The sequence below is a fragment of the Orbilia oligospora genome (assembly GCF_000225545.1).
Source record: "Orbilia oligospora ATCC 24927 unplaced genomic scaffold scaffold00173, whole genome shotgun sequence".
Lineage (NCBI taxonomy): Eukaryota > Fungi > Ascomycota > Orbiliomycetes > Orbiliales > Orbiliaceae > Orbilia > Orbilia oligospora.
Window position 1 is genome coordinate 514,402 of NW_011645730.1, and position 16,959 is coordinate 531,360.

At 45.3% G+C, this 16,959-nt stretch overlaps 6 protein-coding genes across 6 annotated transcripts; 2 read left to right on the forward strand and 4 right to left on the reverse strand.

Annotated features, from left to right (window-relative positions):
- Positions 1–915: 915 nt before the first annotated feature.
- Positions 916–1,908, forward strand: AOL_s00173g141 (uncharacterized protein; the record flags this gene model as incomplete). The annotated part of the gene is made up of 1 exon (XM_011127883.1): positions 916–1,908. One exon carries the CDS (start codon positions 916–918, stop codon positions 1,906–1,908), a length of 993 nt encoding a protein of 330 aa, XP_011126185.1.
- Positions 1,909–2,161: 253 nt separating this feature from the next.
- Positions 2,162–2,485, reverse strand: AOL_s00173g142 (uncharacterized protein; the record flags this gene model as incomplete). Its single annotated transcript, XM_011127884.1, has 1 exon — positions 2,162–2,485. One exon carries the CDS (start codon positions 2,483–2,485, stop codon positions 2,162–2,164), a length of 324 nt encoding a protein of 107 aa, XP_011126186.1.
- Positions 2,486–3,138: 653 nt separating this feature from the next.
- On the forward strand, positions 3,139–5,819 carry AOL_s00173g143 (uncharacterized protein; the record flags this gene model as incomplete). Its single annotated transcript, XM_011127885.1, has 5 exons — positions 3,139–3,464; positions 3,524–3,623; positions 3,682–4,399; positions 4,461–4,759; positions 4,821–5,819. 5 exons carry the CDS (start codon positions 3,139–3,141, stop codon positions 5,817–5,819), a joined length of 2,442 nt encoding a protein of 813 aa, XP_011126187.1.
- Positions 5,820–7,772: 1,953 nt separating this feature from the next.
- AOL_s00173g144 (uncharacterized protein) lies at positions 7,773–9,035 on the reverse strand (the record flags this gene model as incomplete). The annotated part of the gene is made up of 4 exons (XM_011127886.1): positions 7,773–8,153; positions 8,237–8,621; positions 8,701–8,829; positions 9,013–9,035. 4 exons carry the CDS (start codon positions 9,033–9,035, stop codon positions 7,773–7,775), a joined length of 918 nt encoding a protein of 305 aa, XP_011126188.1.
- A 3,114-nt stretch (positions 9,036–12,149) lies between these two features.
- On the reverse strand, positions 12,150–14,918 carry AOL_s00173g145 (uncharacterized protein; the record flags this gene model as incomplete). The annotated part of the gene is made up of 2 exons (XM_011127887.1): positions 12,150–14,732; positions 14,811–14,918. 2 exons carry the CDS (start codon positions 14,916–14,918, stop codon positions 12,150–12,152), a joined length of 2,691 nt encoding a protein of 896 aa, XP_011126189.1.
- Positions 14,919–15,690: 772 nt separating this feature from the next.
- On the reverse strand, positions 15,691–16,854 carry AOL_s00173g146 (uncharacterized protein; the record flags this gene model as incomplete). The annotated part of the gene is made up of 3 exons (XM_011127888.1): positions 15,691–16,590; positions 16,655–16,721; positions 16,784–16,854. The coding sequence occupies 3 exons, from the start codon at positions 16,852–16,854 to the stop codon at positions 15,691–15,693; spliced, it is 1,038 nt and encodes a 345-aa protein (XP_011126190.1).
- Positions 16,855–16,959: the final 105 nt, after the last annotated feature.

Here is a 16,959-nt window from a genome sequence, read left to right on the forward strand (position 1 = left end):
CAAAATTTAGAACTTTTACCGAACGGCACAAAGTACTTTTCTTGTGGTGATTTTCCTGGCGCGTTCATTCATTCAACGATGTTGGTCGAAGACCTTAGGATTTGTATAAATTGTGGCATTTTGTGGTGCAAAGGTAGATGGGCGTTGGGACAATAGCCTTAAGGTATTAGAAGCACTCGGCCAACAATAAATATGCTTCGCCCCCATGATGATATATCCAGATCCTTTTATATATATATACATATATGGCTTCGTATGGTCTATTTTGACCTACTAGACAATCCATAAACCTATTTCATTTCGAAACGCAATTGCATGTCCGGAATTCGGGTATCGAAGAGGGTCCAACACAATTATGAGTGTGGTATTTTGAAACTTAGACCCAGGCGTGAATACTTAAGCCACAGATTCAAGTTGGGGAATTTAGGGATCTCGATCTCGGGGTAATGGGGTTTGAGGATTTCGAAGGGTTTTAACTTAGTTCTCCATATATATAATAATCAAATTAACTACATGTGTATTATTCATATTGCGACTATTGGATTCTGAATCTGACGGCATGAGAATGGTCTGGGACCTTTCCGAATATGATATATTGCTAGCGTTTGACCCTGAGACTGGTTTCAACATAAGCCTCGTTTTGTGTCGAGGATATACGAAACTGAAGAGAAGACTCGCAGGAAGACCAAATGTTTTCTAAAAATTCAGAAAACCACCTGCTCGCGGGTACTTCTTGTAGCAACATATGATGTGGCTTCTGAGTGGCCTGAAAAAAGGCTTCTAGAAGAAATGACTGGCCCAGGACTTAATTCTTTAAGTGAAGTGCTTTTCCAGTCTATTTTTTCGTAATACACAATCCAGATTAATACAATACTAATATAAATATTATTTTCTATGCTTAATAGAACTTGCAAAATGCAAGAACTATCACTTCTCGTTTTCATAACGACGATATCCGTCGCCCTCGCGGCTCCATTAGTTTCCGAGAAACGACAGCAGCCGCAGACGGTAACAATAGTTGAACAACCAAATGCGCCATGGGGCCTTCAACGAATTTCGAGCCCAGACCCAATCCCTCTAGAGATCAGACCCAAATCCCGCGAAATGGCATTCAGATACCAATATGATCAGTCATCTGGCCAAGGTGTCGATGTTTATGTTATCGACGGTGGCGTTAACGTCACCCACCCCGAATTTGAAGGACGAGCGAAAATGTTATATAACGACTTTAAAGACGACAATAACGATGTAAGCGACCACGGGACGATGGTTGCTGGTGTAATTGGCAGTGACCCATACGGTGTAGCTAAGAACGCCAACATATGGGGTTTAAGATGTGAGATGGGTAACGGAAATAGGACAAGTCGATGTCTCGCCCAAGTTCTTTTGAACCACCAAAGACGTCGGGACTTGCCGGGGTTTGCGGGGTCTGTCATCAATATGTCCTTCGGATCTTACAAGATGTACCGATCCTCTTTGGAATTTGGGAATCTGACCGCTTTGGTCCAGGCAGGTGTTCATATCGTTGCATCGGCTGGGAACGATAACAAGGATGCTTGTGATCACTGGCCGTCTGCTGCAAACCAGAACCCGCAAACTCAAAGTATTATAAGTGTGGGTGCCAGTAATATATCTGATGGAAAAGCTTACTTTTCCAACAACGGATCCTGTGTAGACATATACGCCCCAGGCTGGACCCTCACTACAATAGCTGACGGAGGGATTCAACAAGCCTTTGGGACGTCATTAGCTGCCCCAGCTGTTGCTGGTGTTCTTGCAAGTGAACTTGTGCTCAATCCAAGTTTAAGACTGGACCCCATTGGATTGAAGCGGCACATATTGTCCAAGGGGGTTCCCATACCCAGTTTGGGTGTCCTGGTGAATACCAGAATCAATGAAATGCAGTAGTTATAGTTGCAAGTCGTAGTTCCCGATTTTGCAATGATTGGCTGCAGCTAGAGTTCCGGATTTAACGCTAGACTCATCGTTAGTCGATCTGACCATGTACATACTTTTATATAGATTTCTTTTCATGAGCGTTTTACCGACCCAAAAGTCACTTTATAACCCAACATATGCATTTGAAGATGTTACCTGCCAAGTTGCATTGGTATTGGTACCTGTGTGCCGCCCATCATACTCTCCGTGACCTACCGCTTGTTTAATCATGCGACCCGGTCATAGCCTTGCGTAGAAACTCCCCGAGCCCAGCTGCTCTTAGAATTTTACTCATTTCTTCCGAAGTATCAACCTCGATGACCGTAAAAGGACCTCCCAGCCGTCCCGTTTCTTTTTTGCAGGATTTATTCTTGCAAACGTCATCGGGGATGGTCTCCTGCACGTTACGTCTGACTTCGACAGACTGCCATTTCATACGCTTGATTTCCTTCACATATAGACGGATTGAAGAGTCTTCACCTTCGATGTAGAGGAATCCAGGATATCCGGGTTTGCACACTCCCCTAATATCCATAGACTCTGCCATAGTTCGTATAGATTTTCGCTTTAATTTCGATCGGATATGATGGAACATGAAGAAGACTCTTCTAAAAATCATAGCCTATGCTTCAGTGGATAGCAATTGACTTGCGGTCGTGATGTTGACATGCCATGCGCGTGGGCTGTTTTTGCGAGGTCTTCATGTCAACTGCAAGTCCTGGCCGAACTAGCTAAGCTGCCTAACAAAACAGTTTTACTCTCAACACCATATCCTTGGAGGACGAGAAATCTCCCCATCCCGGTGTATACTATGCATAGCATCTTGATGAACCCGCTCTGTAGCTTCAAAGAAGCAAAGTAGATCTTGATTGCACGCGACCAGAATCATAATTGATAGCATAGGCGTTATAGTATCCAAACATGACGTTGTCGGGTCCGAGTTCTCGTTCTCGCTAACTAGCTCTGGTTCAAACCAGTAAGAACCGCCGGTATCTTCACGTTCAACGTATTCCATGCCGCAGCCAAGACCTCTTTACGTATACATTGCATCTCAGGGTTTAGCTTCTCGCATCCCGCGAGGGCCGCGGCCGATTTGTAGCTATCAATAAAGCCTCTTCCCATGATGTAGCGCTCTTTCTCATTCTACAATTACCTCAGCTTAGCTTTCAATCTCTTGCAATTGTATTACATCTTCGCGCAATGGACGAGTCCTTCATCACCGCTCCCGCTTGCGCTGCTGGCCCCACTCGCAAACTTCGTAGCCATCCACGTTTAGATTCCTTCTGCGATGAACATGGTCGACATATCCTGCTACGTGGTCTGAATGTCGAAGCCACGGCGAAATTTCCAAAGAACGCCCCGGTAGTCGGAACCGCCGAGTTCTACGATAGCGATAAGGTCAGCTATGTCGGCCGGCCGTTTCGCACCATTGAGAGAGCAGACGAATGGTTTAGGCGGATGGCGAAATGGGGAGTCAATGTTGTTAGGTTCCTCGTAGTTTGGGAAGCATTGGAGCCCAAGAAGCTGTACGTGATACAAATGATGCCATTGGGATAACCTTATGCCTAAACTTCGCGAATGACAGGGGTGAATACGACGAGGAATACATAGACTACATTGTCGCCGTTCTAGAAAAGGCTCGTGAACATGGCGTCACAGTCTTCATTGATGGTCACCAAGATACGGTATGTGTAGGTCGGGATCATAATTTTGGAATGTCGTTCTGATTTCTCTTTATCATAGTGGTCTCGTTTCTCGGGCGGTTCTGGCGCTCCCCAATGGACTTTCAAGCTTGCTGGTCTGGATCCTAAGAAATTTAGAGCAACCGGCGCCGCAGCCCTTTATACCCCAGAATCCGAAGCCGCACCGAAGGAAGAGAAGCCGTTCAAATCGCCTTCCGACCGATTATGGCCCACGAACTATGGCAAGTTTGCTGTGCTTACCATGTTCACGCTCTTCTTTGGGGGTGAGAAATGGGCACCGAATTGTCTTACACCTGAAGGAGAAAACGTGGGAACCGTTTTACGAAGAGCATACTGCAATGCGTATGCTCGTTTGGCTTTCCGGTTGAAGCACTTGGATAACATCATTGGATTTGACCCTATCAATGAGCCAGTCCCGGGATATATCGGTCTCTTCGCCCTCACAGAGTTCAACGAGAATGTCTATTTGCATTTGGGATATATGCCAAATGCAATACAAGGGATGGCCCTAGCAGGGGGCGCGAGGGTCGAAGATGTTTATATATACCGTCGGTCGTGGCCTGGTCCGTCGGTTCGGCCGATGTATCCTGAGGTTGCCCTGAATAGCAAGCATCATAAGGCTTGGGTGGGGCCAGACATTTGGAAAGATCTTGGAGTCTATAAGTTGGATTCCAAAGGAAATCCTGTACTGGGTGAGAAAGGGTATACTTACTTCAGGAACGAGCATGATACGGGAGAACCTGTTAATTTCGAAAGAGGTATTGCCCAAAATTCGAACATCCTGACTATAAGATATATTGTAGCTAACAGCCCTGACAGATTATTATGTCCCGTTCGTTCGGCAATACCAGGCTGCAATCAAGAAAGCCTTGGAAGGCGGCAAGGCCTCCGACTGGATGTTCGTAGAACCGATTCCAAATCTTGATCCACCAACCTTCAAACCACATATCCATCTTCCACCAGGTGGGGATGCTGGATTTTCGTCGGCAACAGGGCTATCCGATGAGATCGCGACGCATGACAACCTAGTGTATGCACCTCATTGGTACGATATCCGAGTGCTGTATGAGAAGGCTCTCTGGTACACTGTAAACTTCAATGTTACGGAGCTCGCAAAGGTAGAACAAACAGACCCCGCTCTTCCGCTAATGGTCCTTGAACTAATTTATGCAATTACAGGGCTCTCGTGAGATGGGATCACTTACATTCTATGGAAAATCAGGCCTCAAGGATAACTATACCGCTCAGTTCGCTACCCGTGTCGAACAGCTCGCTGTCTTTAGACCTCCTCATCCAGAAACTCAAGATGTCGATACGGCTGTGAATAAGATCAAGAACACCCCAACTCCGTTGATGATTGGAGAAACCGGCATTCCTTTTGATATGAACAACCAATCCGCCTATGAAGACGGAAATATGCACACCCAATTGGTGATGATGAATGCCATTTGCGGTGCTATGGAGAGGCTGATGATGAACTGGACCCTCTGGACCCTATCTCTCGAAACCGACTGCCTTCGTAACGCAGATGGCACCCTCGGTGCACCATTCGCCTGCGGTGATGGTTGGAACAGTGAAGACTTTTCTGTTGTCACCCGAGACCCAGCTATGACTGAAGTACCTTTCGACCCTTCAAAGCAAAGTCCTCTACCACCAGTCAATGACAATGGACATATACTTACCCGTGGACGAATGTTCGGAGAGTTGTACAAAGGTTGTCGAGCTACTGGATCGTGGGTACGGCCGTATGCTCCAAAGACGGCTGGAGACCCAAAGAATGCGGAGTTTGATGCACATGAAGCTATTTATAAGATGACATATTCTGCTTCCAACGGCGATACGGAGATTTCAAGGACTACTGAGATATTCGTCCCGGTTTACCATTATATGCGACGAGAAGTTACTCTGACGTGGTCCGTAGTAGGAGCGGATAAAGTCATATTGGAAGAAAATACTCATAAAATCAGTGCAGCCGATGATGCGCCATTTACTTACAAAAAAGATCAGGGATACATGGAGTTGGATTATGATATCAAGCAACAGATGCTGAAGATCAAGCATGAGAAGAAGGCAGCTGAGTGTTTGATCACTGTCGAATTGAAAGCGGAGCTAGAGCCGAACACGGGCCCTTGGTGGGCATGGAGATGGCTAAGGATGTTCTTTGGAAGTTTTCTATAATCATAATATAGCCTGAATAATATGTCATATATTCGTCTTGGATGATGATGGGTATGACGAATGTCTCTTGATCATGACTCGAACTCGCGCTCGAGTGGGATAATGGAGATACATTGAACATATAGACATGCGGGACGCGGTCCGAGTAATTGCATATCGAATGATCTTTTATGATTCTCAGGAACCCAATGCATTCTAGACACTGCTGACATGGCATTGCAGCATATATAGACGGCCTATCGGACAGATGGCCAAGACGGTTCGTAAACTGTATACACGACGCACTGTCATCATGAAGCCGAATTTATCCAACAATCTACAACGCAATTCGCATATCTTCAAAGTTGTATTACTAGATAGGCCGTCGTCTCCCAAATAAGGATACGAGTTTCATAATTCCATCCCTCTCTCAATGTTATGCACCACCTCAGCCTATTTTCCCACGAGCAACTTTAAAAAAAAAATTTGAACCGCGGGTATGCATATATACGATACTCTTTCGGATAACTTGCATGAGGCGTTTCAACAGATTGGACGAGAGAAAGAAGCCTTTTTTCAAAAAATTTTCATCATGATTCCTATTCTCCTTCTATGGGAGGCCTGAGCCACTAAAACGACAAGAAAGAAATCCACAGGTTACAGGGTCGTATTTGATTTCGATTGGATGGCAAAGTTCATCCTTGCCATGATCCCCCACCATGTCGGCTTCCTTCGCTTCAAGGGACATTATCAACCCGAGCGAGCCCCGCTCAACTAAGTACTAAAAGACTAGTAAAGACTCAAGCTTCTTTTCCGCTTAGCTTGAAGGATTCTTCTCGAAGCTCTCTTAAATTCAGGCTAAATTACCACGAGTTTGCATTTGGACTGGGGGGGTTTCAAATTCTGTAGTGATCTTTTCGGAGGCAATCCGTCCTCCAAGTATTACACCATCGGAAACAACTTGCTTACGTAGACGATCCTGCTTTTCGATGGAAAGCTTAGCAAAAAACTTTTCTAGTTAGATTACTAGTATTTGTTTATTTCATGTAGCTAGCGGATAAGTCAAATCTAATGCTTAGGTTAAAACAGTTTAGACGAACACTAGTCCTCTATCAGGAGAACTGCAGATTGGCAATTACGCTGCTACATCGGCACAAGTAAAGGAGAAGGGGCTTTAACCAATTTCTCTCAAGCTATACTAAACGTTTAGACATCTACTTAAACCCTCGAAATAGACGAGTCTACGAAGCCACTTTTACTAGAAGAATCCTCGCGCCTCGTTGTAGAATCCAAAGTGCACTACGGTTATGGGAAAAGAAGGCAATTGGTTTATATAACGGGGCGTCCGGACGATCAAAATTGGGAATAATACCGATTATTGTCTGTATTCATTCGTTTTCTGTTTCTCTTTTCAATACTTTGCTGGTTCTGTGTCTGTCTGTGTTTCTCTCTTGTGTGTGTTCAGATATAATTGTGTTACATGGGGATTTGTTTGTGTGTTCTCTCTTTTTTTTTTCATCATTCTTCATCGTTTCCTGAAATTTCGAAGAATCTATATAGGAAAACAAAACATCTGCTTAAAGGAAGGTTATAAGGAAAAAGTTGGGTGGAGGACGAAAGGAAAAGTCCCAAATTTGGAAGACTATACACAAAAAAAAAAGGAGGGAGGCGGAAGGGAGAGTATCAAAAAGCAAGAACCAAATATTACTCTCGAGAATTGGAAAGCATTGTTGACAAGGAAACCCCAAAGAACAAGCCAATGCAACCAAATTCATCGAGAGAGGAGGGGGAGACAAAATGGCTCAAGGCTCCTTCTGTAGATTGTGTATAATAAATGAGCGTAGAATAGCTCATGAATGGGATTTTGTTTTTTTCACTAATCGTTCAACCGCCAGCATCAAAAACAACTAAGGAAATTAAGGTAAATAAGATAAAATAAAATAAAATAAAGGCAATTCATTAGACATGAATCTTCTACTCTGCGCGGTCGAGGAAGATCTTGTGTGGGAGCCAGTCGTCACCGCAAACCTTGAAGCGGTCCTTGAGGGTGTCAAGGGCCTTCAAGTCGTCCTCAGTGAGGACGAGGCCGTCAACCTGGAAGTTGGAGACAATGCGGGATTCGGTGACAGACTTGGGGATAACGGAGTATCCATGTTGGAGACCCCAGGCGAGGAGAACTTGCTGGATGGACCTGCCGTGCTTCTGGGCGATGCCAGCGAGGGTTTGGTCCTTGACGAGAGGAGAGTTGGTGGAGCCGAGGATGGAGTATCCGGTAACGTGGATACCCTTCTCAGCGCAGAACTTGGTGAGGCTGTGAGTGGGGTTGTTTGGGTGGAGTTCGACCTGGTTAACGGCCTATATCAAGATAAATTTGTGAGTAACTCTATTTTTTTATATATAATTTTTATGTTTTTTGGGGTGGGTTTTTAGTGACATACTGGGGTGACCTTGGCGTGCCTTAGCAGCCTGTTGAGCTGTGTGATATCAAAGTTGGAAACACCAACGTTCCTGACCTGGGACTTTGGAAGCTTCTCCAATTCAGCCCAGGCATCAAGGTAGTCGACATCGGTGTAAGCGACGGGAGGGTCGGCGGGAGCAGAAGCTGGGTTGCCCTCCTCAGATGGGGCGGTGGAGCATGGCCAGTGCATAAGGTAGAGGTCGATATATTCGACACCCAAGCTGTTCAAGCTGGAGGCGAGACCCTCCTTAACGTGCTTGTGCCATGTGTTATCGAGCTTGGTGGTGATCCAGATCTCCTCACGTGGAACGCCGGAGTCCTTGATTCCCAAACCGACTTCTCGCTCGTTGCCGTAGGCGAGAGCACTGAGATGTGACGTAATTAGCGCTATATCCCCCAGATGAACATATACATAATCGCATACGAAGTAGAAGTGGAACATACGTGTCGATGTGTCTGTAGCCGGCCCTCAAGGCGGCGGCAACAGCATTTCTGACTTCACCTGGCTTGGATTGCCAGGTTCCCAAACCGACGGCTGGGATCTTGTCGCCGGTGTTGAGTGTGTAGGATAAACTGGTGAGCACAGAGCGTTAGCGTCAAAAACTCATGAACGAAAGAAAGAAAGAAAGAGAGAAAGAAAGAAAGAAAGAAAGAAAGAAAGGAGGAGAACATCGACATCTCGTCCTAACGAGGCGAGGAGGGAATGAAAACATCGATCCAAAAAGCAGGATGGGGATAGTAGAGAAAAAGACATACGAAGTCCACTGTCCGTCAGACATTTTTGCAGCAATGGTATAGAATCGAGGTCTATTGATATCTACAATTTGAGGTTGAATATGAACACGAACGGTGGTTTGGAATAGTAAACGGGTCGTTGGGAGTTTGAAAGATCGAGGAGCTCTGAAGTTTAATCGGGCTGGGAAAAGTAGCATCTTGAGAGCTTTATATATCCATGCAGAATGGCCACCAGCAAAGCAAAGCAAAGCCAACCACCGCAAGATCTTTACCTTTACCCTGGACTAATGTCTTATTGGCTAGCCTTTTAAGTCTCGAGCAAAAGCAACTGTCTTGATGAGCGGCGGCATGGCGGATGGCTAATGCGCGTGCTATCCTTAAGGGTAATTTAATTGATTTTAATTTAGATTCAACCGCAAAAATCTTTCTCCTCTTGCTGCTCCGTATGGGCTTCGGCATTCACTAACGCTGTTTCTTACAACAGGGCCCATGGTTAGCACACTATAGCTGCTCATTGATATCGAGCTCGGGCACTGCCATTGTCATTGCATTGCATTGTCATCGCCATGATTGTGGATATATCCCGATAGATTGCTTATCAAGCCGGTGCATACTCTCGATCGAATGAATCAATTGATCAAATGCATATGAATGAATGTCTCCGACTGGCTTCCTCCAGGGTCCCTACGCATTCCCGCTGTAATGTTCATGTATACAGCTGTGCTTCCTGCTTCCTGCTTCCTGCTTCCTGCTTCCTGCTTCCTGCTTCCTGCTTCCTGCTTGACACCTGCAGCCGCCGTGCACTGGCACCCCCCGGATGCTAGATGATATCTAGATACATATCACACTAGTATACTGGTTCTGCGCATTCTGCACACTAGCAGAATTGAAACCTCCCTAGGTTGCAACAGCCTGTAACGATCAGAGGCACCGAAGTAAAAAAAAGTGGGGAGAGAGAAACAAACGAAACGTATTCGATTGTCAATTGGAGGCGGGAGTGATGCAACGGCGCAGGTGCGTCGACGTCCGCAATTACCCACATTTAGCCTGAATTCCCCCACCTTTTTGGCTTGCCAAAATACGATCTTTGCGCAGGTTAGGCTAGTTAACCACGAGCATGGTCCTGACGGCTAACATCCTTTAGCGACTCTTAATCCCGTGCTCACATTGGACAGCAAACTCTGCCGAGACGAGTTATAGCTACCTATATTGGCCCTTAGCCGTCATGGTCGTCCGATCAATGGGAGTTCCGAATACCATAACGAGCAGCTCAGCTGACATATTTCACAGAAATGAAGCTTTCCTGCCCCTCTTCCTGGACTATTTCTCTTCAACAGAAGCCGGTGCCATGCCGAACTTGGACCAAAAAGCCCTACCCTGGCAGGAATAAGGAACCCCACGATGCCAGGTCCCGACCTGCTTCTACCGAAACTAAAAGGAAAAATCAAACGGCCAATAATAGTACAGGCAATGTGGTCCCTTTTGAATCGAATCATCCTTATTATTATTATATATTTTTTCTTTCTATCGCCTTCGAATTCCCCCAAGACCGGCCTTGGGCCCTTAGCCAACGTGTTTGGTGGAGAATGTCCCCACGAACTTAAACAATTTTTCCGGATTATTTAGCGGACTGCCGGAACGAATTTTGCCGCATGCTAAAAGAGAATCCCTATCCAAAGAACCGGGAGAGCTCGACCGAAGGGTCAATATATGTACCGCGCAAGGCTTGAGGCCGGAAGCGTGGCCATGGGATATGCGAAACACTCCGGCACTGTGTTGAGGCAAAATCCAATATTTTAGTTCGCTATTGATCTCCAGTGCCGTGGCATCTTCTAATATCTTTCCCCAACTAAGTCAATCAGGGTGACAGCGAAACAAAAAAACCTAGTTGAAAAATGTTTAAAAGTCGGGGGCCATCGCTTTTACCCATCGCGTAGGTATTCTGCCTAATTCACCCTTATCCAGGTCACGGAGGTAAGTTGCGAGGCTAAGAAGTTCGGAGCTCGATTGTGGCGGTCTACTGTGTATAGGCACGTTCCGAAATCATTCCGAATAATCTGAAACCTTTATAAGTTTAAAGACGAGACTCCCCGGATCGATGTGCATTTTGTATCAGGATTTACAGGAGCTTACACTAACTACCTGTTTTTTTTTTGTCTGCTTAACAGTAATCAGAAAGTATTGTCGAGTTCTGAACTATCCAGCTGACCTAATTGCTAGGTATTACAGGGTTATACCTTAATAGTAGACCTGCCGTGTCACGTATAGGCAGAATATCTTATATTAATATAGGTAACCCAGTTAAGAAACCACATGTCTGAATAGTATGTCCGGACAAACATGATCGAACATCTGTATCTAACTTTAGACCTCCATAAGCTGGCATTTATGAGCGGTAACTAGGTATAATCTTCAATCAAGATGGCATTGCATTCGCTATCTCGCAAGGCGGAATTAAATGCATGGAATGCACCATGTGCACTGGCCATGCCACCCTTATAATTGTTATATATTATCGGCACACATTAGCCAAGAGATATACCTAGCGATGCAATAATACGGCTGAAGTCTTCCGAATATCAAATCTATTGGAAACGAACTAGTCTTCTTACCTGTCGGTGACTAAGCTTGGATTATTCGTATACGGCGGAGTCTGCCCATTTTAGGAATATATTAATATGTAAGTTCTAATTGATCGGCTTTGATATCGTTAATTCCTAAGTAACTCTCCGTATGCATGTGCTTTCATATACATTTAAATTCCTCAGTAACGTATCGGGCCTTCAAGCCACTGATCGGTTCAATCAATCGGAAACAAACGTCTTGCAGGGATAATAAACTTGAACGGTGGCTCGGGTATTAAGGTATACGTATTGATATCAAGTTCGAGTTAATTACGAATTTCTCATCTCACAATTTGTGAAACGTAGTTACGTGCTCCTTGTCAGACGTCAGGACGTATCCTTGTGGCCCATGTGCGACCTGGTGATTGTGCAACCTAAAATTACCACGTTGGCAACACACAGCCGCAAATGGCCCGTATAATATTATATCTGGCTGTATTGACACCATGGTCAGACAACCTTTCACGAATTCACTACTTGCAGCCTATACGTTTATGTTACAGTAAGTAATACCTCCAACCGCACTACATCCATTCATAACTCTATATCGAACAAATTTTCCTCTGGCAATTTTTCTGGGGGAGGCAAAGATCCACAGCTTCTTCGGCCAGGGTAGTGTGGCCCCCAGATACCTACACTGTAATCTCGTTCTAAGCGACGCCATCGTCTTTCGGCTTCAGTGGTGGCATCGGTGTCTTCGCTCCAATTTTCTTCGCTATGGCTATCTTTGCTTAAATCCTCCCCGACGCCAAATTCTTCAAAATCTTGCTCAAGATCAACCGATTTACAGTGGAGACGTTGGCAACATTCGCGATGTTGAATTGCGGGGTTCGCGGCCTCGTTATTTGGTGAGGGTAATGGGTCTTGTTCACCCGGAGGCATTGGATCTAGAAGCTGTAGGTTCGGCGGAGATGGATTATAGCCCGATGTCTCGGCCCATTCTCTCTCGTTTGATGGTGTGTTAATAAGAGCTTGGCTCCCTCCGGATTCCTCTTCATTAGGTGGTGATGTGTTCTGGCACTGCATTTCTTCTGTCCATTCCTCTGTTGGCAGCGAATTACCGCTGTGCGCTTCGAGCTCCTCTTTCACGTCTGGCGGCGGCGGTGGTAATAGTGGTAAAGTTGGTATTGCATCCTGACTTTGTATTTCTGTCGTTTCCCTTTCACTGTCCGGGAGCCCATACTCCGAAATAAGCGATATTTCTTCTTTATCGGGTATCGATCCGGGTCGGCTCTGTTCGTCTCCTGTTTCACCCCCAATTGGAAGTGCTGTATTATGAGTTTGCATCCCAACCACTTCTTCTTCACCATGTAGAGATTGCAACTGTGGGGATATTGGAGTGTCAATGCAGGGTTGTGTTTCTCCGGATCCTGTTATTTTCTCGATGGGGGGTGACGTCGGCCTGCTTGGAACAATCTCATAACTGCTAGGGGCAGATTTTGAGCGTAATGGTTCAAAAGGTTGGTCTGGAAGATGGCCCTCTGTAAGAGATGAGCCTCTAGATTCGATTTCTTTTTGCATTGCTGCCTCTCTTAGTTTTCTCCTGCGCACCGACCCCCCTCGCTCGTATAACTGGGGAAAATTATCTAAATCCAAGCGTGTCCGTGGTATCTTTTTAAAAACCAGTCGCGAGGATTTTTTAAAGGCGGCCTCCCCTCCTTCTTGAGCAGTGAGCTTCTCTTTCATTTCTTTCTCATGGTCGCAAGACAAAGTTTCAGCGGCCCCGGGTTTGCGAGATAGCGCCTGCCAGTGTTCAGCTGATGCTACGGCAGGTGTCTTACCCGCCGGCGATGTATCAAGTCGAGAGCTATCATTCCCTTCCGCTGTAGGCCCCAGTTTTTCCTGGTTCTCTTTAATTCTCCCAAGTTCTGCTGTAGATTTTGATGCTTCTCGGTCCTCTTTGACCTTTTCAGGTTCTGCTGCAGGTTCTAACGAGCTTTGCTCCCCTCCTACTTCCTCAACCTTTGCCGTAGACTCTGTAACCTCTTGACTCTCCTTTGCTTCTTCAGGCCTACTAGGAAGCTTCGTATTGAGCGCCCTAAAGGTCGGTTTCGCCGACCTTTGAGGTATGTCGGGCCTCGTTCCTGTATTAAATGGGGTTTTCCGGTTGTAAGCAGTTTGGGATGCCGCCGATCCAGGAACCCCGGTTGGAGTCGATGGTCCTTGGCTGGAACCAGCATAATGAGTCCCAGTATTGGAATCAGCAGCATGTATACTGTTCGAACTACCAAGTTGGTCTCGCCTAGGAAATATTTTACGCCAAGCGACGCTGGAGCCTGCTTTCAGCGGTCTCATGGCTAAAGTGTCCTTTGGAACCACTGGAGCTTTCAACTGGCTTTCAAACTTGCCCGCAAGCAATTGAAGGTCAGGGTTGATTCGCATCGTTTCTGGTTTCAGTATCCGCATAAGATCTTTGAATACCGTACTATCAATGTCGATACCCTCGCCACCTGTGTATTCGGTGTGAAGTACAGCTGTATTTCCTAACAATATGACCAAGGCACACATGAATGTGGCTTCAGGAACCTCCAACTTTCGCGCATGCTTCCTGAAGTCCTGGTGTAAGTTTAGGATTTGTGGTGTCCACCCTTTTATTTGCTGCATTTCGCATACTCCTGAAGCTTGGTACGGAATCCCTCGGTTCATACAGAAGAATCGAACCTCGTAGTCGTAGCCTTTGTAGATTCCAAGCGGGTATCCAAACGGGCCTTGTACGATTTTAGGCTTCAATATTGAGACTCTATTCGCCCGATGGTTCTCAAACAGATCCCAGATACTCTTAAGGTGACCTATTCCAGGTTTCTGGAGACCGATATGTCTAATATTACTTTCTTTTGAAACAATATCCGCGAAAATACGATAAAAGTTAGAGGCATAGTGGCGTGGTATATCTTTGAAATTTAGAAAAATGCAGTCAATATATGCGCAACTCCGAAGTTCTATGTTTTCCGGCTGGTTGATACCGGCTAGCCTATTTATTTGAAGGCATGAGAAGGCTGTTTGGATTTCATCTTCGCATATGCGGCGGAAATGGCTCAAGTCCTGTTGGGTAATCCTATTTTCATCTGGTGCTTTTAGTAGGATCTTTGGAAGAAAGCGCGGGACTGAAAACTGTATCTAGATTTTGCTCAAAATTTATCAACTTGGCATATGCATGCAACATGATAGACATATTTCAAATATATAATAGCTTACCCAGAGTTGGTCCCTGGTGATACCGGTAGCCCTCATCCCTCGTTCTATTCCATGGATAGCTCTAAAACGAGTCATATCTGGGTGAAATGGGGGCATATCCGTAGCCATGTTGACACACGATGTAACATCTATCGCTCTATGATGTGATCATGATAAGAAGAGTGGTCTGGTACTTAGCCCTCGCGTGTGATACTCGGAGCTAGCTCGACGGCCGTTCACATTAATGTTTGAGCTTACCTAAATCCGTGCATGATTGCTCCCATATACTTGAAAAAATGGACATCGTCCGACTTTATACTGGTAGAAAGACTTCGGATCATACAGGGCATCCGGGATCTGCAAGGGTATCGCTTATGATCGGTGATCAGAATGGAAGGAGCCAGTAGCTTAATTCTGTTGAAGTCGTCAAAGGAATTGTTCAAAAGGTCCAAATTTACACGCCGGTGTTCGGGAGGGGGTGCCATATTGGTTTAATTAGGAGGTAATTCTGAGATATAGTAGTAGAAGAAGTTTCATAGATCAATTCATGGTGGTTAAGTTAGAATCTGCATTAAGATTACAGAGTTCCGATAACGCGCATTTTATTACTGATTTAATGGTTTTCAATGACATTTGAATGATATGCATATGTTGGGATTTCATATCAAAGGTTTATCTCGCAGATCGTAGATGTAGCGCATTCAATTCATTACTTTGTCTTATGGACAAGCTTAAGTCAGAAATAAACTATCTAGTTGCGCAATTGCGAATCTAGAAACTATATAAAACCCAAACATGGACTAACTCATGGACTTTATAGTGGAAAAAGAGATATGTACTCTAACCTTCTAGTTATATCCGCTGGTCTTGGTTTAGAACGTCGCATCAGGATCTCGGACAATTACAAATCCTGAGTCTCCGAGATTCTAGCTACTAATTTGCTAGCTTTGACCTTTTGTTCCTTCAATCTATTCAACCCTTCAGGAATACCGTTCAATCCACCGGCCAACACTTCAACTGGATGAGTCTTAAACCTGCCTTCCCTCAAAAGCTTCTCCAAATAACTAGAGAAGATCTGAACGAAATCCTGATCTGCCTTATATTCTTCTTCAGTGTTGAGTTTTGGGTAAACCTTGTGACCGCTGCCAACATATGCAAACTTCAACTTGTGACCATTCGAAAGTGCTTCCTTATACGGGAGGATACCGACAAGCTTGCCATTCGGTGAAAGGTTAGCAGCGAGTGGTTCTGCGGAAGGATGCTCGGAGAATGCATCAAAGGCATGGTGCAATTCCTTGCCGTTAAGAGCCTTCTTGATATCTTCGGCGATGTTTGGATTGTTTCTGTAGTCGATAATAACATCGGCAAGATTATCCTTCTCGATGATATCCTTGCTACCTCCAGCGATAGTGATCAGGGGAGAGAAGCCACTGAGACGGGCGAACTTGAGGGTGGTAAGGCCAACGGAGGTACTACCACCATAAACCACAAGTGGGATAGACTCGCCACTCGGTCTAGACCATGGAGCTGGAAGAGCGAGTTCTTGGTACAATGAGATAGCCGCAGTGTAAGCTACAAGTGGGATTGTAGCAGCATCCTCAAAAGAAAGCGAAGATGGGATGTGGAAAGTAGTGGTTTGTGGGGCAATTGCATACTCGGCGAAAGATCCGTTTTCAGTTAGCATGACGTGGAAGGCAGCGACACGATCGCCCGGTCGAAAGGAAGCTACATTTTCCCCGACAGCATCGACTGTGCCGGCAATATCGTCACCAGAATTGAAAGCCTTTTCAGCGTTGATGTACTATACGAATTGGATGTTCGTTTAGAATCGATATTATAAGCTTGTGAGGAAGGCTCTAGCATACCTTCCAATCCTTAGGATTTGTGCCGGTAACGGCAACTTTGATAAGAACATCATTGGGGCCAGGAGTTCTATATTTCGACTCGTGTTAGTATCAAGTATATATCGTAGAGTTTTCAGCATGAAGACTTACGGCTTTGGAACCTCGACAATTTGGCCGACGACCTTGCCATTGGCATCATTCTTAACTTGAAGTTCCTTCATTATGAAAAAAGAGAGCGGTTGTTATTGATTTTAGTATAAATTAAATGGTCAAAAGAAAGCGGGATCACTTGGATGTTTGAAGCTATATATATCTGATCGAACTGA